We start from the raw sequence: 23,203 nt of genomic DNA, 5'->3' as shown, positions 1-23,203 counted from the left end.
GTATTGGTTCCTTGCTGTGGACCATTGTCACTGCATGGCTTTTCTGTGGCAACTTTCCAGGCTTCAAGATGGCTACACAGTTCTAGCAGTCCTTTTTCCCCAGGAACATTAATAGATAACTCTCTATATTTTTCTCACTGTGTCCTTACCATACAAGATAAAAATGCTTCTTATTTTCTTAGATGTTTTATTGTGAAACTAAAACTAAAGGCTCTGTTTGCTACAGTATGTCTTAGTAGACATATAGTGTGGTATTCGGATGCTGGAATAGCTCCTTGGTCACAGCTGCAGCAGATTGGGGCAGCAAGGGAGGTAAATAACGTTAATTCAGTAGGAAAGGGAGAACACTACCAAATTGAGTGGCGTTTAACTCTAATAGCAGCTGAAGTGATACAATATCTGAAAAACATAAGAGATCTGTAGAAAGCCTGATGGAGTTCAAGGAGCATGAAATGAATGAATGAACGACTAAAAGGATATGGCAATTGAAAAGGTTCATTATTCAAACATTTATTCATTCTCAGAACCATGAAATAGATAAGTAGATACATAAATAAAAAGATGTGACAGTATTTCCAGGTTCTCAGGTCCAGTACTTGAAGATCTTTCTGGAACTATCTCCCTAAGAGCTCTCAGCTTAACCTGTAACATGTGCTGCTTTCCCAGCTGTCAGCAGTGGGTCCCACACTGTGGTGCTGGCCCACCACCTACGTGTGCCCAGTTAGAGCTGCAGGCGCCACGTGGGGCTGCCCAGCAGGCAGCATCAGCATGGCTGCTGCTGGAATGGCCTTTTTAAAGGATGAGGTTAGGAGGACCCAAGGATCCTGCTGCTTGTGGGAGCTGGGGTGGCTCCTGCTGTGCTGGGCCAGTTGTAAATCCAAATGCCATGCAAGGTAGAGGAGCAGAGGTGGCACCCAAAGTCTGGTTGTTGCTTGGTGGCAGTGGGGAAGGGAGCAAAGTCTGGCACTTCTCCCTCCGTGTTGCTGCAGCACGGCCTGGCAGGGTTGGCACAGCTCTGGCTTAGGTGGTGACTTTCTTCAGGTGCTTGAGTGGCAGAGGCCCTGTGGATGCCGCTGTCTCTCTGTCTTCTTGTGCTGCCATCAGGCTTCTCTCTGGCCCAGCAGCTGCTCCCTGCATGGCCTGGGCACCTGGGCTGCTGCACAGGTGTTTCTAGTTTAGATCTCCCTGTGGGGCAGGGGCAGCCAGGGCTCTTGTCAGGGCAGCTTTTCTCTTGCAGTGTTCAAGCAGTTGTGGATTATCTCTCTTTAAGTATGAGTGGCAGTAAAGAGTAACTAAAAAATGCAAAGGAGAAGAGTTAGGGAAGAGTTGCTATCAATTTAGGACTGCTAGCAATTTAGGACTGTAAGATACCAGAACTAAGGCTTTTAATTGCTGAAGACAAACAAGGATATTAAAAAGGTCTGTCGGTCAGTTAATTGTACAGTTTAGACTAAAACAGGATATGTTGCACACATATGGAAATAAATAAATTCATCATATCCTGACTTATTTATCTTTCTGTTCCATGGCTTCAAACTTGGATACAACCCAAATATATGTTATCCATATTTCTGTTACTCAGCAGTGCTACCTCTAAAATGCCTGGCAACAGCCAGAGAAAAAGATGAAGATCAGAACATGTACTGTCATCCCCATCTCCTCTATTACCAAGGTTTATTTTATTGGAACCTCCATCCCTCCCACCAAAATTGTAAGTGTTGGTTTATGTGTGAAGCAACTGATTGACCTCCCTACAAGCAGCAAATGCTTCTTCCTCTGCCAGGAATTCAGGGATGGAGGACGGTCTTCTGTATGTACAGTATATTTTTCCCAGTTTGTCATCATTTCTGGCAAATGCTCTGTGCTTTCAATATGCACGGCCACTGCAAGGGAGTCACTGCATACCTGTGTGATGCTCTGCCATACCAGCAGTCTCCCAGAGGCTGCTCTGTAGGTCCAACCAGAAAAAAAACACTAAGTATGTTTTGCATGATGGCAAAAGCAGGAGATGTGCAACCCCTCTTTGATTCTTACGCTTTTATTGGATATTTTAGAAATTTAGGAAGCAGGCTAACAAAATCGGTGATGTTCTTTAAGCCTTTTAAATCACTCCTCACTCTTCAAGATCAAGTGCTAAATCTGTAAAGGAAAGGGTTAAGATGGTGTCTGGAAGCAGGACTCAGGTGTATTCTGAGTTTGAGGACAACAGTGGGCTGGAGGAGATGCAGGCTTAAAAATTTGGCCACTCTTAGACACAGGGTTTCAATTTTGAATGGTGCTGTGGGGAGTCGGGAGTTGGACTCGATGACCCTCGTGGGTCCATTCCAACTTGGGTTATTTGATTCTTTCAGTCTGGTTCTTTATCTGCATTATCTGCATTCATAATCATGAATGCAGTGTCAATAGTCTGTCATGGGCAACATATTCTACTGAAATCATTTTTGGTCCTTTCTTAGAAGGGAGGTGCTGACATGGTTGTACTCAAAGCTAACAAGAGTTTGAATTTCAAAGGAAACAGCATAGATTGTACTTGCTTTTGCAGCTGGTGAGTTCTGCTGTGAGTGGTTGTGACTCACAGTAACCAGTTCAGGTGTTCTGTAAGATTTTTGTGAATCAATTCCACTCTTGAAAGTGTGAGCATTTCTCCCTTGTGCATCTAAGCACAATTCAGATGTCTTTTTAGTCCCATTTGTTAACAGCAAGTAGTACTTACAAAGTGCTTTCAAAGTACTTGAACATTTTGTCAAATTAATTCTGTCTCTGAAATGGTTTGTGCTGCCATCGTTTGTAATTTGTTTTCCTTTTTTGTGAGACTTCTGGAAGATTTGATTTTTTTCAAAAAAAGTCACTGTAAGTATTCTTCAGTTTATCAGAATGTTTCTTTTCCCTGGAATTTCAATATAATCCTAATTACAAAGGCTTGAAAATATTTAAAAAGTGAGTTTGAACAGAAATGCATTTGGGTTTTTTTGGATGTTTCCTGAATTTGCTAAATGTTTGCTGTGTCTGTGCATTTTGTATTGTTTCCTGCTCCTTCTCAAGATCTCTGTATATGTGCTGTGATAGAATCAGAAGTTTTCTCAATTGTGAGAGTTAAAGACACAATGAAAAGATCAATTCACTTTCAGTTTTTGGGGTCAGTCTGTATTTGATGTAAATGTTTGCATGGCTTTAAGACTTTAAGACATGGCTACAAGACTTTAGGAATGGTGTGATAAGCTCTGCTAGCACAGTGACATATCAGGACTCCATATTAAGATTACATTTCTGAGTATTTCAAGCATTGTAAATTTCTCGAGTATGTGCTGAATCTTCTGTTGTGATGAGTAACTTTATTAAAAATAAACACGTGCAAAATTTAGCTGTCCCGAGGAGATGCAGGGTTTGGATAGAGAGCTAACTGAGAATGTATTTTAACTCGTATGCTTTAATTTACTTTCTTGCAGGGTGTTGGTTTTAAAGATTCTGTGAAGATGAAAAGGGAGATCTTATGGTTTTACAGAATATAGACCAAGACCTTCTGACATGACGGCAAAAAATGTAAGTTTATAATTCTGTAACATGTATTCCTTTTTATACTGATGTGCTGCCAGTCACTTCTTTCAGGTTTGAAGCTCTTTGTGTTTCATTTCTTGAAATGGAGAAGATTTTTGCATACTACAAATATCTTCTGCTGTATTTTATTCATGTAAACTAGTTGGATGCTCCTTAAGGACACAGAGTTGAGTCAGTTATAGGTCAGGTTAATAACCACGGCAATACTTTCTGCTGTTGTTTCCACTAACATTGCTGCAAACTGATCTGAGAACCTCTCATTTTGTTGAAGCACCAGAGTAAGATCCGACTGAGTCCCAGTCTCAAAACTGTAAAAAGAGCAGACGTGCTTATTTACCAATGTCTATACACTCCTAATTTCTAGAAGACTCAGGGCTTTCCTCTCTGTTCATCTGCCACATTAGCTAGACTGTGGTGTGTTGTTCAGAAGCTCTGTCTTTTACTCCCCTGCTCCAGTTCTGAGGAAGCTTGTAAAACGGATAGCATCCTGACCTTAATTTTTGGCCTGATTTGCAGGTGCTTCTCGAGGTACACAATTTGTATACAGAATAGTTTTGATTAAGGTGATCAGTGAGCGAACACCACTGTGAGCCCTCAGCAATTCGTTGCCTTTGGTAAAACGTCCTGTGGTTTAATTGAATTTAAACAGGCTTAGGATCCAACATGGCTTAAGAAGGAAGGTACCCAGAACAAAAGTGCAGGGAATGTTAGGACGGCTTTCAGTTCAGTTGTTCAGAAGCGGCACAAGCTTTTGTGCATGTTTTGATCGATGTCAAGGCTATAGCTTGGTTAAATTAATTCTCCAGTCTTTGAAAGATCTTTTCTGTTCATTTGATTAATAATTTTATTTGCTATGTAGTTCCAGGAAGGGCTTTCAGATGTCTTATCTATTTGATTCAAGCTGACCAACTCAGAGGATAAATTAATGTGTATTACTTATTTCATAGGCCATATTCAAGTGTAGTATAAATAGATAATTCTACTGATGTATGTGGTTTTGACCTTTACTTCAGTGTAGTCAAAAGATAAACAGCAGTGCCAATAAAATCCTTGGGGTGTTCTGCAGTATGGTCACATACCCTGCTAGGAGTCTCAGGAGCCCCATCTATTCCAGTAGGAACCCTTGATGCCTTCATGCAGAGTGCAGTTGTTTGGGGCTTTGTTCAAGGGCTGCTCAGGACTTCAGTTTTGAAAACCTCTGATGACATCCAGGCTGGGCAACATTGTGCTGATATGGAGCCACATTTTTGCTGTGAGGTACTTTAACTCAAGGCTGTAGTTTCTTCATAGAGTAAGCATTTTATTGATATGCATGCTATGAAAATTTCTACAACAAACTGTGCTAACCTAGTTTATATTTCTTAAATATACTTATCCAAAGGATAAGTAAAAAAACACCCAACAACAACAACAAAAAGACTAAACCAACCAAACAACAACAACCAGAAAACGAGTGTAAAAACTGGAGTAACGGTGTGCTTTCTGTCTTTATTTCTAGCACTTTTTCAGGATTTCCTAACCTCAGTTACTCATTACTACACACACTGGCCAGCAGCATCAGCCCACAACTATTCTTATGCTACTAAAAGGCCAAGGAGTGCTTCTGAAATCTAGAGCTGCAGGGTTTAGCTTGTATCTTTGGATTTCTGCAGCCTGAAATCTGTTCTGAATGTAAGGCTGGCATTTGTTATGCTGTCTGAAATGTTTTACTGACATGCAGAGGTTGAAGTGGAACATAATTGCTGGACAGAGCTTATCTGCAGAGGAGAGGTATCTCCATCTCTTTGTTCTGTAGAAGCATCAAGGAAAGAGATCTTGAAAGTACTGGAATTTTGGCATTTTTGGAGAAACTTGTGAAGGGTGTATGTCTCACCAAGTAAGTACACACCAAGAAACTGTCACCTCTGTGTTCCAGAGTCACTGCCCTGCATCTGGGACACAGTAGGTGAGAGATGTTTGCTCCTAATGCATTGAGACAACAAAGTACTGCAAGTGTGGGCTAAAATGTCTTTCTGATCTCACATGCACAACCAGGGTTGAACTACTTTGTCTACAAGGAACTTGTGCTTCAAACACAGTAAAAATTTTCAGTCCACTGAACACATGCAGAGGTTGAGAATAACATTCCTTGTTACTGTTTTTCCTTGCTGAATCTTTGAGTATGTGATAGAATTGTCAAGGCTGGGCTCAGTGCTCACCTGAGGGAAATGCAGAAAACTTCCTAGTATCTCTTTGTGCAACATTGCTTATGAAAAGAATCCCAACCAAACCACTAATGAATAACAAAATGGTGAATAAAAGTTTTGGATTCTCTTGGAGATTAAATATTTTCGTGCTTACAACATGTGGTGTACCCAGATGTCATTTAAATTGCCTTGTAATTAGTTATTTTATTCTTTGTCATGTCTTCTCACCTGTTTTATGCCTCCATTTCCACCTGTCCTTCAGGTAAGAAGGCATTAAAAACTGATAAATGGGGAAAACAAAAACAGCAAGAAACTTATTTTTAGGACAAAATAAATATGCCTCAGGAAGGTTATTTGAATAAGAACTGTTAGTTTTGGTTACCTAATCTGTATTTATATAAACATACTTGCAGAGAGTTTTGCCATTGCTTCTTAGAAGATGATTGTCATGTCACAGATGAGGTCAGTTAAGAGCCTACAGGAATATGAAAGTAGCCAGTTTGTTATTCCCTAGCCATGAGCAACTTCCTTGTACTAGAATCTGGAATGATTCTAAGGCAGAGAGAACAAACTTTTCAGGTTGATAGGAGAATGAATTTCTTGCATGAGAGGAAAAATGTTGTAAGTATTTAATAGAATGCAAAGGCCTGCCAGGTGCTTGCTTTGTCTTATTTTATGGTTGGATTTATCTTGTTGCAGATAGAAACAGGAAGCCAGCCCCTGCCATGCCCAGTAGTCCAGACACTGGGGCTGTGTTACAAAGAAATATCACGAGTCATACAGAAAGTCATAAATGATACCTGTGTAAGCTGTATGATACCTCTGTAGCCTGAAGTCTTTAAATATGGTCTCAGTAAAATGTTACTCGTAGCACAACCAACAACGAGGCCTGCTCCAAAAGTAATGCCTCCTATTTTATTTTGTTGGCCCGTGGTGTCAGGCGGATATTGGTGCTATGGCAGCAGAGGCTGAACCTTCCCACCAATGTGCCATTTTGTTCTGTTGACGTGTGACTGATGGCAGCCACAGAATGGTAGCTGACATGGAAGTGCATGTGGAACAGAGGTGCGGGAGTGAATTCCTCTATGTGGAAAAACGGCACCCACTGACATTCCTTGGTGCCTGCTGACTTTTACGGAGCCCAAGCGATGGGTGTGAGCACAGTGAGATGGTGGGCAGTGTGTTTTAGCAGTGGTGTCAGCAGTGGCAAAGACAAGCTGTGTTCTGGACTGCCATGCACAGCTGTCACACCACAAAATGTGGAGTGCCTCGATCAGTGCATCCACGTGAAACAGCTGGTGGTGACTGCACTGAAAAATAGCACTTTGTAGCTGAGAGTTTGCTCTGTGAAATAGTGCTCCATCTGTTGTACTTTCCATAGAAATGCATAGGAGGCATTACTTGCAGAGTAACCTACGTACTTATTTTTTTCCTCTTCCTTAAAATCCATTTTGGATTACAGCTAAAATTTACAAGTGGTTTATGTGAATTAGAAATTACATTTCTTCCATTTGCCAGAATGTAGATCACTAATATTTTGATGGTTAAAGTAAGATGGCCAAAAGCTGTGGCTGCTACAGAAATGCAGATAACGTGACCTGGAATCTGGCTAAGATCAAAATGAAACTCTGTAAAGTTCTCGTTCTGCAGTAATGGCACAATATTGCATCAAATTCGTTGGTTTTTTTGAGGAGGAGCTCAGTTACGGTCATTCTTCTGTGAGATAAATGCTCTTCTTGATTTGTCACTTCTCATTTAAGCTCTCATGAAATTCAAATTTGTTTTCAAGCTCTTCTAAGCTTAGAGGTTATTAAATGGAGAGAAGAGCACATGTTCACTGGGTGCTCTGTACAGCTGTGTTAGTAGGGACCGGACTGTCTTTATGACAGGTGTTTTCTATGCAGACTGAAATTTTGTATTCTTTGGATCACAGAAGGACAAGACAAAAAAAAAAAAAAAAAAAAAAAGCAGCTCAGGTACTTCAGTTTTGACCAACATTTCCTTAAGTACCATATCCATTAAATCATCTAAATGTTCCAGAGAATGCAATGTAAATATTTGAGTTTTAACAACTGCTGGAGAGTCTCGTTGGGCTGACAGCACAGAGGTCTGCCGTTGTCAGGGCTTCACTGAAGCACACTGGGAGATGATGGGGTATGTACAGCCATAAATCCTGAACTGAACGTTCAGTGGTGAACAAATTGCAGTTCTGCCTTTGAAGATGTTCTTGGGAATCCTAATTCTTACTCTTTCTTCTGGAACAAGTTGTGCCCTTATATCTAACACTTGGTATCCAGCCTTGTTCCTTTAATGGAGCTCTGATATAAAATTCTCCTATTTGTGTTTTACAACTTCTCACAGAGGCAGGGCACCTTTGGAGAAGCCAGTTCTGTATTCCCTGTTGTAGGCAGTAGTGTGATGGGAGCGTGTGGGCTCTCTATGGTGGCTTTGCAGCTGGAACATCCTTTCGAGGCTGTGCTCTGTGTGAGGCTGTGCTCTGTGTGAGTCACTGAACTTTCCAGCCCCGATTTCAAAGATCCTCTCAGGAACACGTCGTGCACACTTTGTCAGGCTGAGGGCTCACTGTGCCCCTCCTGCAGGAGCAGCCACCACAGCACTGCCTTGGGCACAGGAGGACGGATGCCTACGGGCGCTGCTTGTCTCCAGGCAGGCAGAGGCTCTGGCAGCAGACCGGCACCCATCTCTGCTCAGCCCTGCTGCAGTGCCACCATTTGATTTGTGTGCAATCAAACAGTTCTCTGATTAGATATGATTACAGTTCTACAAATGACACTAGCAAATGTCCTATTTTTACCGCATACATCTGTAAAATAGAGCAAATACTTGATCCTTGATAGCATAATTGTTTTTGCTTATCTTGGATCTTGTCCTAGTCACTTATTGAAGCACTCACATTTTATAGTATTTTTTAAAAGACTTTCTGGTAGTTTCCGTAATTGCCTGCTGGAGGAATCGTGCTCTGGTTCTAAGCAGGTTCCAGAGGAGTTCAGTCACTCGGTGCTTATGGCAGCTTCCATCTTGGAAGCAAACCAAAGTACCTTGTTCACTAAGGTGCTACAGATGCAATGCTCTGAAACAGTGGAGTGCTGCATCGCTGCTTGCTGCTGCTGGGTGCATGCCTTACTACCTGGGACTTGGGGACTTTCTGTCTCTTCCCTCCCTGTCTAGGAGTGGTGACCTTGTGTTTTTCTAAACAAACTCTACCTTTCTGTGCCTTGTGTACATGCCAAAATCAGACACACTGTTCTGAATATGGTTGTAAGTTCCCTGTGTCTCCAGTAATTTATTCTGTGTAAATTATCTCTAAAGACCAAGAGATGTATATAAAATACATCGTAGTCACATCTCCTCAAACCTGTGGGCTGTGTAGTGTTGTTGGTGGCAGCTGCTTTGTAAGACTTGGAGGGGACAATTACTCAGACAGTGATAATGTGCTTCTTGGGGCACGTATAGTACAGCATGAGAATATACAGGGACTTGGGTTTTCTTAGTTAAGAACTTAAAAATGTAGTTAATGTCTTCATTTATACACAGTCAATGTCTTGGAAACTTGCTTCACATATCATGCTCTCATTAGGCTCTGCAAGCCATAGGATTATGATGTTTCAGCAGTGCAGAACAGATTACTTTCATAATACTGTTGGTTGCATACTGGAAAATGTGGAAAGGTCTGTCATATTTTAAGACTTGAAAAATGTTTTGTTCAGGTTGGTGTGACTTCCACAAATGGAGACTTGAAAGGATTTATAGATCAGAACCAGAGTCCAACAAAAGGTAAGAGAATTCTACCTGCATATGTAGTAGAGAAGCATACACTAAGATTTATTTCTCTCTTATGTTTACTAAATGAATATTGCTGCTGATTTCACAGCACAGTATGTGTTGTTTTGGGATGCTCAGAATTTAGTTTCTCAAAATGTACTTTCTGCAGCCACACTGGTAGATATGATGTGTTACAAACATCGTGTGCTTCTGATGTCAAAGTTTACAGAGGGAGAATAGGGATGGTAGAAAAAGCAATTGAAGTGTAAAATAACCCTTCTGTTTCCTTTACTTAATTGTGAGTAATGTTATGAATTTCCTATTTCCCACCCTAAAGTTCCTAGACTCTATTGTAGTAATCTTCCCAAACAGGAGTGGAAGTTGTTCGTGTACTTCTATAAGTGGCTGGATGGCCTAAAGTAATAGTTTTGTCCCATCCAATTTCATCTTACATTCTTGGTGAATCACTTGTGACCAGTGCATTGGCCATCAGAACAGCTATAGATTCTGATGAAATACATCTGCAACTCCTCTAAAGCACTGGAAGAGTTGGATTTACAATTTGTGAAATGCCTCAGTGAATCTTTTTAAGTAAATGTTGTTTGCTGTTATGTAGTGCAATAAAGAAGCGCATGCACCAGCTAGAAGGATTTTTGGCTATTCACAACAATTTAGATTTATTAGACTTCAGAGTCAGAAAATGAAAGAATCTAGACATAATTTGTAGAGCTACGATAGCTTCCTTGTTTTCTAAACTGTACCACCACCAGCTGGTTTTAGGTCTTTGAGAAGTGTTTGCTAGGCACTGGCAAAATAATTACCCTTCTTGTTTCAGTGGTTTTTGATTATTGTGTCATGAGACTAGGCAAAAGACTGAAGTGCAATATCTTCAAACAATTTCTGAAGCAAGCAATTGATTTGTCCAGAGAATAAGTGAAATGAATAACTTCATAAAGCAGAGGATGTTACTATTAGTAGCAGTACCTCAATCTTACTGCTCCTAGTCATTATTATATTTTGCTTGTGGAATGGTCAATGTATTATTTACCTCTGCTCTTCTGTATTTTCAAAAATATTATGCACTAATATTATTTTATGTTTATTTATTGATTTTTACCTTGGGATATAACTAAAAACCTGCCATCTCTGCTGAGATATTACAGGTGTTGCTCTTCATGATGTGCTTTCACCATGGTCTTAGACTGAAATATGATGGGCTTATGATGTGTTCCAAAGTAAAAGAGAGATCATAGAATGGCTTAGTTTAGGGGGGGCCTTAAAGATTCTCTAACTTCAACCCTCTGCCATGGGCTGGCTGCCCCCCACCAGATCAGGCTGCCCAGGGCCCCATCCAACTGCCTCCAGAGATGAGATATCCATCTCGCCATTCTCTGACTAAAAAATTTCTTCCTTACATATAACCTAAATCTCCTCTCTTTTAGTTTAAAGCCATTTCCCCTTGTACTATTGCTACTAGACTGTGTAAAAAGTGGGTCCCCCTTCTGTTTGTATGCTCTCTTCAAGTACTGGAAGTGCAGTGAGGCCTCCCCAGAGCCTTCTCTTGTACAAGCTAAACAAGCCTAACTCAACCTGTCCTCATAGGAGGGGTGCTCCAGACTTTTGATCACTTCAGGGCTCTCCTCCGGACCTGTTCCAACAGCTCCTCATCCTTCCTGTACTGGGGGCCCCAGGCTTGGACACAATATGCCAAGTGGGGCCTCACAAGGGCAGAGGGCCAATCTCTGTCTCCCTGCTGGCCTCTCCTGTTTTGATGCAGCCTGGGATACTGTCAGCCTTCTGAGGTGCACACTGCTGTCTCATGTCTAGCTTTTCGTCCGTCCATCAAGTCTTTTCTCCATGGTGCTGCTTAAGTTCTTCTCCCAGTCTGTAAATATATCTGGGATTGCCTCAACTCAAGTGCAGTACTTTGCTCTTGGCCTTGTTAAACCTCATTGGATTCTTGTGTGCCCACTTTTCGAGCCTGTGCAGGTCCCTCTGAACTGCATCCTTCCCTTCTACTGTGTCAACTGCACGACTCAGTTTGTCATCAGCAAACTTCGCTGAGGGTGCACTCAGACCCACTGTCTGTGTCATTGATAAAGATGTTGAAGAACGCCGGTCTCAAGACAGACCCCTAGGAGACATCACTCATGACTGGCCTCCATTCAGACACAGAACCATTGACAACAACCCTCTGGCTATCCAACCAATTATTTATCCACCAAATAGTCCAGCCTTCGAATCCATATCCTGCCAGTTTAGAGAAATGGATATGGTTTGGGACCACGTCAAAGGCCTCGTAGAAGTCCAGATAGATGACATCAGTTGCCCTTCCTTTGTCCTCTGATGCCGTCACTCCATCATAGAAGGCCACCTGACAGGTCAGGCAGGATCTGCCCTTCATGAAGCCATGTTGGCTGTCTTGGGTCGCTGCTTCATCTCTCGCGTGCCTTAACATCTCTTCAAGGAGAATCCATCCCATAAGCTGCCCAGGCATAGATGTGAGGCTCCCCAGCCTGTAGTTCCTTGGGACTTCCTTTCTCCCTTTCTTGAATATGGGAGTGATGTTTCTCTTTTTCCAGACTTTGTCTGACAGGCATAATTTTTCAAATAGGATGGAGAGTGGTTTGGCAACCACAATTACACCCGATGTCGTTTTCTTAAGGCATGCTCTACAAAGCCTTGCACCCTCCCAACAGCTTGAAACAGTAATTCTGCAGCTGCTGTTGCCATTTGTCTTTCCTATGTTGATCTATAGTGCCTTCCCACTGTTAACCTCTTGGTATTTTTCAGGTTTATTTTGTTTTATGAGAAATTAACACTGATTGTTTAGGTACTGCAATTCAACAGGCAAGTCTGAAGTACTGCTATATCACTTCTACTGATTTTTAAATCTTGTTTACCATTCCTGAATAGGTTGGCAGGTTCATTTGTTTTATTTGGTGGTTCCGTTTTCCTATTCCTTGCTTGCTTCCTGTGCTTATTGAATACTGAGGTGATCTTGCATTAGTTTTTTCAAATCAGACTTTTTAGAGTGCTTCCTGTAGTTTTTAATTCTTGTATAGATGATAGATATCTGGACAAAAAGAATTTCTCCTATAGTTCAGGAGAATCTAAATGCAGTTGAGATTTACAGTGGGTTTGGATATTTTAAATGTGGCGACTGCAGATTAAAACACATAAATCCAAATATGTAATCCTTGTAAAAGGCTCGCTGCTGCACTCTGAAGAAAACTAGATTTTACTTCTCAGGCATGCCTAGAAGTATCTGAGTCCTTGTGGAACATTAACTCAGAATGGTGTTTGCTTTTGTTTCGTGAAAAAATAGAGAAAAGTAATTCCTAGAGACTGCTGGGACTTGCCATTGGCAGCTTCCTGGCTGAACACTGCTTCCGCTTTGTAAAACTTTGCTCTTGGATCTCCCCAGCCAGCCTTACACATCAGAGTGCAGGTCTGAAAGAGGAATCCTGAGTCAGAGCCCCAGGATAGGACTTCTGCACGCAGCATTTCTTTCTGCATTGTGCTTTTTTCCTTTGTGACTGCCTGCTTACCTTCCTGGAAAGAAAAAACAAAAAAAACAAGTGTTTTAAATGGTGTTAAAGGGCTACAGTAGAACAGTATACCAGTGGTAAGAAGATTGAATCCTGCAGCAGGTGCTGATTGTTGGTGTGCTGATCCGTTCCTGTGCATGGTTAAATGCTGAGTTTCCATGGCAGAAGCTTGCAGCAAAGCTCTGGTCTCCTGGCACTGATCGCAGGCAGGGACACACCTGTGTTGCCACTTGGTCACTTGTCCCAGAGCCCACTCCAGGTCCAGGTCTGTGAGGGCTCAGCTGCAGATTAAGGAGCCCTGCGCCTGCTCAGGGTGCTCAGCAACAGCTCTGCAGAGGTGTCTCACTGAGGTGTGCTGTGCACACAGAGCCTTGCAGCCAGAGCATGACAGCCTGTGCTGCTGGCCATAGGGCTGGGCTGACTGGAGGCAGCTCTGTGGGAAGGGCCATGCGGTGCTGCTGGGCCCAAACTGACTGAGCCAGCAAAAGGTTGTGGCAAGTGCAGTGGCACCTTACCCATGTGTATGCCTATTTTGAGAAGAGGTGCAAAGAGCCAGGAGAAGAGGCACGGGGTGCAAACTGACACACAGGAGCTTCCTCTGAGCACCAGGAAGCGCTTCTGTGCTGTGTGGGTGCCAGAGCACTGGCACAGGGACCAGAGAGGCTGTGGGCCTCCTTGGAGGTGCTCAGAAGCTGCAGATGGCATCTGCAGCAGGGGCCAAGGAGGTGAGTGAGCTTCAGAGGTCTGCCAGCCTCAGCTGGGATTGTGTGCAGGGTCCTGTAACTTTGCTTGTTTTGCTGAGAATAGTTACCGTGGGCTTTTTATTTTTGAGAGATAAGTTAATATTTTTAATAAACTTAAGAAGTTCAGATCTGGTAAGTACAAAAACAACAGCAAAATGACTAAGAAAAGCAACAATTATCAAGGCTTGGTTTTAGGAGAACATTTTTTTCCCCCCCAGACTTCACAGCAGCAGCCAGTAAGAATTTGGTTCAGAAGAAGATCCAAATGTCTCTTCTGTAAGCAGGTTGTTGAATTCATAGCTCATAGCTGCTGGTAGGAATGAGGAGGTAATACGTGTGATACAACTAGAAATACGACTAGGAAGTACTAGCTTGTATTTGTTAGCTTGTGTTTTTAGTTGCACTGTTTCTAGGATCTAGCTTTGACATCTTTTGAGCTTACTTTGAAAGTACTTGGCATACATGACATTAAATCTCATCAGTTATATCCACAGATAATTAACCTAGAGAACATTAATTTGCAGTAACAAATGCCCTGAAAATTAAAGAACTCTGAATTTGTGTCTGTCAAAAATTGTATAGAAGTTATTTGAATTATATTTTGTTATCTTTCATATGGAATGCCTTTGTGTGTAAAAGATGAGATTACTTCACAGCTAATAGCTCTGTTAGCCTCCTAAGCAAAACCTGTTGGCTGACCAGTGTCTGTACATGAGTGAAGAGGTTGGCAATGTATCCATTTATGTCTGTGAGCAGCAGCTGACAGTCATTGGTTAATGGGACCTGCAGGAAAGAAGCAGTGGTTTTCGGCTGATTGACTGTGAGTGATACGTTTGATTCTCATCTTCAGATACGCAACGTAGATGACCACAATTTTGGTGAATCCTGCTGTACTTATTATTTTTTTAATTACGGTTACTATATTTTTAGGCTCTGTGTATTTAGATGGTGCTTTCCTTTCATTGCTGTGGAAGGAGAAGGGAGTCTGGCTCTAGACCACCTGTCATGTAACAGGCTGGATGGGAGAGGATCACTGAATCTGATCAAATTGCAATTCAAATTGCTTTGAGAGAGGATCTTAACTTTTAATGCAGCTTAGCAGTTAATACCACTAATTTCAATAAAGTCTGTTTTTTATGTAGTTCCTAGTCTTAATGAGTCTTGATGCTGTAATCTACTCCATGGAAATAAAGTTTTCAGCCCTGAGTCTGCTCTTTTCTAATTGTGAGCACCAAACACCTTACTCGTGTGTTTCAGGTGGTTCTTGTAGGACTGGTTTTCTAGGGTGCAGACTTTTCAATGCACAGGACTTATAGTTATGCTGCTATAATGGAAGCAGTAAGCAGTATGACAGATTTTTTACATTGTGATTTGATCTTTTGCTTGTTTTTGTAGAGATTTTCTGCAGGAACTGTGCCAGTTAAAGTTGTGCCTGGGCAATCACAGCTGCTTTTAAACATTACCCTTTGCTCTGTGGCAGCACAGCTTTGTAGATAGCCCAGTGGTTTGCTGCACTGGGGAACAAGTTCAGTGGAAAAATACCCCATTTTCCTCCCTTGCAAATGAAAGAAAGAAAAAAAAAAAAAAAAAAGGTAAATTCACTGCATAACCATAGATGTGGCTGTGCTGCCCTGGGACAGGAATGAGCATTGGGTGATAAGGGCTGCTTAAATGCATTCTCGTGGTGCTGCTGCATGTCTGACAGACTGGAGCCTCTGGGGGTTCCAGCACAAGGCCTGATGAGCCCTGGGGAGTTCATTGTGTGCTTAAAGAGATCCGCTGAAACGTCCAAGACAACAGAACTGGTTATCACTAAGCCTGCATGTGGTATTTTGAGATCAGTACAACTGTTAACTGCTATACATTTGTTAGAAATCGAGCAGTAAAAGGCTGAAAATGTGCTGGTCAGTGTATCACTGCGTGGAGTACTGACCTTTTTTTTTTCTTCTTCTTCTTTTTAATCTTTGTTTTTTTCTTTTCTACACACCTCTTTGACTTTTTGCGTTTCTAGATATGTATGTGCCCCTAACGACTATGGAATTTTCCAAGGTATGTTTATAGCTTAGAGTGTTTGTGCAGTAAACAAATGAAGAAATGTACTGAAAGAACATAGGAAAATTAATACTGAGGTTTTTTGTGCGCTTTTATAATTTTGTGCCTTCATCTTCCTGGTCTTGGAGATCTTTTTTAACTTAGTAGAGGAGCCTAAGGAAACACCTGATGCAGAATAGCCACATTTGATAACTGTGAACTTTTTTCTTTGCTTTTGCTGTCAGGCCATTGGCAATATTATTTAAAAGGACTGTTGGCTGATACGCTTTAAAATACCAGCACATTTCCAGGTTGTAAGTTAATAATGGATCTGTATTTCTGAGCTTTGAACGTGAAATGCTGATTACCAAAATTCCTGTTGTGTTTTGTTTAAAAATTCAAAGTGTCTTTTTGTTGACGGATGCTTTGTGTGAGACTCCAGCTGGTGGATCTGTTTCCCATTAGCAATGGTTTCCTTCAAACTGACTGCAACAGATTCTATAAATTCTAAGATCTACATCATTTCTGATGGTCTTTGCAAATAAGCTAGCAGATTTACTTAAACAGGAGATTTGCTGAAACCTCTTCAGCTCCATGTTGGTACAGGACTGGATGTTGCTTCTGTGAAGTTACACTATTTAGAATGCAGTGTGAAAATGTAAAAGAAGCCTTGTGGGCTGATTCATTGGTGTGTGATGTAAGCATGTGTGTACTCAACTCAACTGAGTTTCATACGTGTGTCTGTGCAGGTAACAACATTCTGCATGGGCCGGGAGGCATATTAGTATCAATGCTTTTTTAAATATGAAAGCAAAGTGCTTTGTGTTCTGAGAGAATCAGGCGTGTGTCCACTGACAGATTTTTATCTTGAATTTGCTTCAGTGGCAAGCATGCTCAGTTTGTGGTGCTGTTAAGTATATGTGTTTAAAGCCTCTGTGCTTAAAGCCTCTCAATGGGAGTTTTAACTCGGTTTCTTTCCCATGTGCTCAGTTTTCCATTGGTAAAATGGGAATAACGACACCGACCTCTCTTGTGCTTTGTACTGCTGAGAAACACAATGTAAGAACTGAATATGATTATACAAATCGTTCTAGTTTGATCCATCTATGCTGACCTTTTCCATCCATGCTGTAAGATTACCGTGACTAGGAGGCTGAAGTGCTCAGCTTACCACTGTATGCACTGCTTTTTCACAGTGATTCGGTGCACCGTTTGGTTGCCATATGATGGGTGTTACTAAGACTTGGTGTTTATATGGACATTGATCATGTTTAAAGCCTTTACAGCTGCTGTATGATAAAGTATATATAATTTGTTTGGTGTTATTGCTACCTCTGGTTGAATACAGAAATCTTTCGTGGCTTTTTTTTTATGATTTGCACACAGCATGACTTCTTTTTTTGTACTTTTCATAAATAAGACTTGAAGGAATTGTTCCTGTTGATGCTCACTCTTTTGTAATGCAACCTTGCCTTCAGAACTTTAGAAATTACTGGGATCTTCAGCAAGAGGAGGTGAAGTAACCTCAAAAATTTGGTGTAAAACGCAGGTAGTTGTCTTAGGTAATGCCAGCTCTCTTGCTGTAGTTGAATTGACTGCTTGCAGTCAGCAGTGATGTTCTCACTGCAGTGGCTCCGCATCTCTGCAGCAGCTGTGTCCCACAAAGCTGGGCTGCTGCAGGGCCTGGGCTGGGCTCAGCAGCTGCACCACTCTGTACAGAGGAGGAAGAGTGCTTGCTGATAGCCATTGCAAAATGTGCTTCGTCAGGTTGGGCTGCTGCTGTGCTTGATGCATTTTGAGACACATTAACTTCTTCTATGAGAAGAGACGAAAATCTGCTCTTACTGTTAAATATTTGTAGCATTTTAAAATATTTGACTTACTGATGCGGGTCACGTGAATGTTTGGACTATTATATTCTTTCTGGAAAAAAAAACAAAACACCGAGGAAGAGGAGTATTTAATTGATAATAAATTAAACTTTATCATTTTTTCAGCCACTGAGAAAGGTGGTCTGAGAATGAGTGCTCTTACTGTGCAAAAGTTTGTTCTTCTTTCTTTCTGTTCGTGGTTTAGGAGGCCTCACTTATCAGAACAGACTGATCCCGTTGTGTCTGTGTAGGTATTAAAAGAAGTAAGGCCTCTGTTACTCACTCAAGCCAGAAAGGCTGTTGTACATACTTCATATTTAAGCAACTGTCTCTGTAAAACCATGATGCAGTTATTTGAACAGTCCTTGTATTATTAACGCTGCTGTGGCCATGTACATTTATCTACGTGATCTCATAAATGAAGATAGCAGTTATCTATTAACACTTAATCAGTATTGGTGGTTGTGTGTAGTGTTGCCTGTGGGTCTCAATTATTAAGCTATGGTTTTCAGCCTATGTGTGGGCAGTACACAGAATTGTGTGGGTACGTGCATACACACTAAAAACTATTGACAGTGGTTTACAGTCTCCAAGCTGCGTGCTGAGAACACAAACCATGGGCACACTGATTAATGTAGAGGTCAGTGAGTGGATGTGTAAACGTAACTGTACACCAGCAGTGCTGATTGCACAGTGCAGTAAATCTGACATGTTTCAGTCTTGTGTTCTGAAATGTTACACGTTACAGACCTCTGCAGCCCCAGAAATGTGCTGAAGATGACTGTGTGATGTAACCCAGTGATAAACTTGAGGCTGAATGCCAGCATTTCAAAATGGTACTGTGCTTTAGCATGTGACTTTATCAGAGGTGCCAATGGAATAATTTGTTCTATGGTAAGAAAAGAGACAAGGAGAAACAGCATGAGAGCTCATCTTGCAGAAGAAGGTATGGAAATATTCAGGTGCAGCAGTGGGGAAAAAAAAATAAATTATAGCAGTACCTGGGAGGTGAGCAGCAGTGCCACTGATGGCAGCATGCTGCAGTGAGATGGGTTTTGATGAGTGCCAGCACAACTTAATACATCCTCAGCAAAATCCTGCAGCAAAAGTGAAAAGTGGCAAATAACTAGTCAGGTTAGAGAGCTTTTTGAGCTCAGTATATGAACAGGGTGTATGTAAGTTGTGAATTGCTCTGTACTTCATCCCTGTGTCAGGAGGTATTTCACACTGGAGCAAAGATTTACTCTGGGGTTTGGGTTTGTAAGTGTGTGGTTTGCTATTTTTTTTTTTCTTCTAGGTGAGTTAGGTGAATAAATTCTGAAGGTGTCCTCAGATACAGATCTGCCTTTTGGAGAAGCAATATTTAGTAGCAGTGTAACTCCAGGTGCCAGAGAGATTTGCACAGAACATTAAAACATCCTTGTCTTATTGTGACCAATTCTATTATCTCTGTTCGTTTTTTATAAAGGTGAGAATTTAAATATAGCTGCATCCTTTTTATTTCTGTACCAAAGATAAAGAACATCCTTTACTAAGTATTTTTTTTTCCTCTCTTGGGTTGTTTCTGCGTTGTATTACACAGCTGTTACATTGCTGAAATTACGATTACTTTTTTTCAGGGCAGAATGTGGCTGTACTAAAAAAATCAACAACCACACTTCAGGATTAAATGAAAATAGGGGGCCGTGGAGGTGAACTAGCACTGTGAGAAAAGACATGGGTAATAGAGATCTTATTTGGACTAAGTTCAAAGTTTGCCAACCCCTGTGGCAGGAGGAGGGCAGGGCTGGTATCTGTGTTGTGCTGAAGGAACCCATCACCTCGGATTGCCTTTAGTTTCTGTCTGCTAGTGCCAGAAAGCCTGAGGAGCTCTTAAGGAGTCAGTCTTTGTCCTTATAGCTCGTGACCTCAGCTAGGCCCAAGCTGGCTTTGTGGGTTATGAGGTAATGGCAACTCTTCCTTGTATTTCATTCTGCCTCCAGACCCACCACTCTAACACTTGAATTTGGATGGGGCTGTGCATAAGAATGCAGGGAAGTGTTTGATTGATTTGCAGCTGTCTTGCTTTGAAACTGTCAGACAGATAGGAGCTGATACTGCCACCATGTCCGAAGGTAAATGTGTGTTTTCACCACTTTGAGTGGCTTGTATAGAATGCTTGGAGTATTTATGGGGTAGTGGAAGTGCTGCATGACAGTTCTGATTGAGACGTTAAGTCTGAGTAATCAAGATTAAAAGGTAGAGTATGGGAAAGGGGAGTAGCAGCAGCATTTGTGAGGTACTCAGCATACAGCTGTGCTTCTTTGTATGAAGGCAGGATGACTTAGATCTGTAAGGAGTGTAGGATTATGGAGGTAATAAACATCTTGTTACGGACACATGCTGGGTTGGAGGTGGAGTGGTTGGCTTCACCCTGACATCCAGCCACCTGGCAGTTACTTCAGGTAATGTGCAAAGGTGTCATTTACTCTCTACCATGACACAGATGTGCTTTTCTGATGTTTTAGATACTTCAGCATAGTCAGAAGTGGTAAAAGCTGAAGATGTGTAGATACATACTTTGTGTGTATGCTTGTGATTGTAAGTAGGATTAATAAATATATAGACTTGTTTCATTTGGACTCTGTCATCCTTGCAGGTCCTTTCCATCTCAGGAAATTCTGGAAGTCTAAAAGTACACCCAAGAGTTTTAAAGCTGAAGTGTATGGTGGGCTGTGTGCCCTTTGTCTTAGGCTAGACGAATTCCTTCTGGAAATAAAATACTAATACATAATTAGCAGTTTTGTAAGGTGTCCTTGTGACATCTGCTAAGGGTTCTGGTGGCTGTTCTGTGGCAGTGTGTAAGACAGAAAAAGTTAACTTGATTCCAAAATGTAAAAATGATGTGAGAATTCAGCAAAGTATTTTTTGTACATTACAAAGGAAGAAACTTAAAACTGTCTTTTCATTGCCTTATTTTTTAGGTAATATTTCAGTAATCACACTACCAGTTTCCAGTACCAACTCCCCAACAAAGATATTGCCAAAAACCTTAGGACCAATCAATGTGAATGTTGGACCCCAAATGGTAAGTTTTGCGATGACAGAACGTGAACTCATGTAACTAGATATATAACTTCCCATTCATGTAATATGGAAACATGGAAAAAGTGAAGATGTGGGCCTCGCTAGAACATACAGACTTAGGTGTAAGCCTGAAGTATCCCACATGGTTGGGAAGGTGATGACATGCAGATGCAGCAATCTGGGCATGCCAGGACTACTGCTCCATAATTATTTATAAATTTATTATCTAAATATATCGGATTATCTTTCTGGCTCTGACTGGAAATTGAAACAACTTCACCAGCTGACATTTCCACCGAGTCAAAAGCATATTAAGAAAAAAAAAATTACCAGGAATATTACTGATACTCTCTAAATATTTTGAGCACAATAAATAATTGCCGAGAATAGAAGAAAGCAGTCAGTTAATGCAGTTCCCTCTTATTACCACATTCTGCTCAAGGCACTGGTTTTCTAAAATCACCCTTAGTTACAGGTAAGTTCTATAGCAGGTGGAAGGGGTGTAAGTTACTGCATGGTAGAAGACTTGTAATTTTGTTTCCCTCTCCTGTTCTGCTGAAAGTTAGATTTGAAAATCTTGCCTGGTCTGACTCTGCTCTGTGATGCTGTTCTCCATTGGACTGCCACAAGTGGTCACTTACAAGCTCCACTTCAGTATTTCTGGTACAAATTCTGTCACTAGTTGGTGACAGCCAGTCCAGCATTTGAATCTCTGATGGGTTGTAGGAAAAAGGAAAAAGTTTTGGTGTAGGTGCACAGCTGCATGTTTTCAGATTTCTGTACAGCAAAGTAAACAACAGCAGTGAATATCAGTACTCGACGTATTGTAATCTGTCAATGCTCTCAGGTTGGCGATACCTCTTCTCTATAAATGTCTATTTCCACTAGATGGCACCATGATATAGAAAGAAATGTCAGTCTTTAAAATACACAAACATGATTTTGTACCTCAATTTATTATACTGGTTGTCAAAATTATAAGGGCATAAAATATTCTTTTTATGATACATCTTCTTTTGGATTTAAACGACATCAGTAGAGCAGTGTGAAACCTATGAGTGGGTGAAACGTGAAGAAAGGAATTTCAGTATGCAAAATACTTAAAATCTTTTCTTTCTGACATGTCTGCCACGTGCTGGCAGAGCCATATATGCTCACTTCTTTTCCCACTTGTCTCTCTCTGTCAAGCCTAACTGTAACACAAAGGATAAATAAGATAAAATTTGTTTATTCAGATAAAAGAAATACATAAATGTAATTATAGTTTGGGGTTAGGTGGGATGTAAAGTACTGCTTAGTGAATTAAAGAAGCTGGAAATTCTTCAGATAATGTTTTTTTTTCCTTCTAGTTGCTTGAACAATATGAATGGACACCAAATAAAGTTTCTGCCATGTGCTACTTCTTTAAGCATTGAAGTAGTAAGGGAAAGGACCAAGTTTAACACATTTGTTTCTCAACATATCACTAAAAGCGAAATAAAGTTTAAAAATAAGTTATATGAGTAAAAAGCATTCTCCAAGAAGCTTTTGTATAATTGGAATAAAAGGAATTTTAACATTTTTATTTTAGTGAGTAACTAATAATACTGTCCCATTTTTAAATGCTATCTACATTCTACTGGCAACCTGTGTTAAAGAATTAACTTAGATGTGAATTAGCAGTTGAGAGCGAGTGTTTTACTGCTAACAACCACTGTGCATTGAATTTCAACAGCTTTGAATCAATGTATTGTAAATTCTTTTTCTACAGTAGAGACTTCACATGTACTTTCACAGATACGAGCTTGTACTCCTAGCTTGTTAGAGGGCCTGGAGGTCTTGTGAATGCTGTGAACTGCAGGGAATAATTGAGAGGGATCTCAGATTATCTTTGATACCAAATGCAGATAGTTAAAAGAGACAAACCCATTGGGAATGAGGCTTTTCTGATTCCAGTAATTGACAAATTACCTAGATTCACTCTGGAAGAAACAATCAGATACATATAGGTACAAATCTTATATGCTCCAGCTAATAATTATTTCTGTTTGTCTAGTTCTTGTTCATAAAAGTAATACAGTAATAAGATGCAATAAGCAGAGGTCTACCAATACTGTAATTACTGTCCTGTGTGAAGATCTAATGACACCTCTTCTGTGTATCTTATTTTCAACTTATATCTGATTTACATCCGTGCATCCTTCATATGAATTCTAGGATATGTTAACCTGTTTTATCAAAGATGTGCTTTTTGTTGATATTTTATTTCTTTATTAATTTCAATTTCTAAATTTTGTAGATAATAAGCACATCACAAAGACTGACCAATTCAGGGGGTGTTCTGATTGGGAGTCCGTATAACCCAGCTCCAACGATGGTGACGCAGACGCACATAACAGAAGCTACTGGTTGGATTCCAGGGTAAGATTCTGGCTTAT

At 40.9% G+C, this 23,203-nt stretch overlaps 1 protein-coding gene across 8 annotated transcripts in view; it reads left to right on the top strand.

Annotated features, from left to right (window-relative positions):
* The window catches only part of TFDP2 (transcription factor Dp-2), a 51,596-nt gene that overhangs the window by 10,667 nt on the left and 17,726 nt on the right, over positions 1 to 23,203 (top strand). For 6 of the 8 annotated variants that reach the window (XM_052686329.1, XM_052686331.1, XM_052686327.1 and 3 more), the window contains exons 2-5: positions 3,447 to 3,540; positions 9,470 to 9,536; positions 20,684 to 20,787; positions 23,065 to 23,186. In XM_052686329.1, the coding sequence (XP_052542289.1) occupies positions 3,526 to 3,540; positions 9,470 to 9,536; positions 20,684 to 20,787; positions 23,065 to 23,186 (308 nt within the window). In that variant the 5' untranslated portion in view covers positions 3,447 to 3,525. Of the gene's footprint in view, positions 1 to 3,446; positions 3,541 to 9,469; positions 9,537 to 19,169; positions 19,189 to 20,683; positions 20,788 to 23,064; positions 23,187 to 23,203 lie in introns of those variants that run through there. The other 2 variants (XM_052686335.1, XM_052686336.1) reach the window with 2 other exon arrangements.

This window comes from Tympanuchus pallidicinctus, unplaced genomic scaffold (genome assembly GCF_026119805.1).
Source record: "Tympanuchus pallidicinctus isolate F22 unplaced genomic scaffold, pur_lepc_1.0 scaffold22, whole genome shotgun sequence".
Classification (NCBI taxonomy): Eukaryota; Metazoa; Chordata; class Aves; order Galliformes; family Phasianidae; genus Tympanuchus; species Tympanuchus pallidicinctus.
This window is presented reverse-complemented; position numbering and strand designations above follow the sequence as displayed.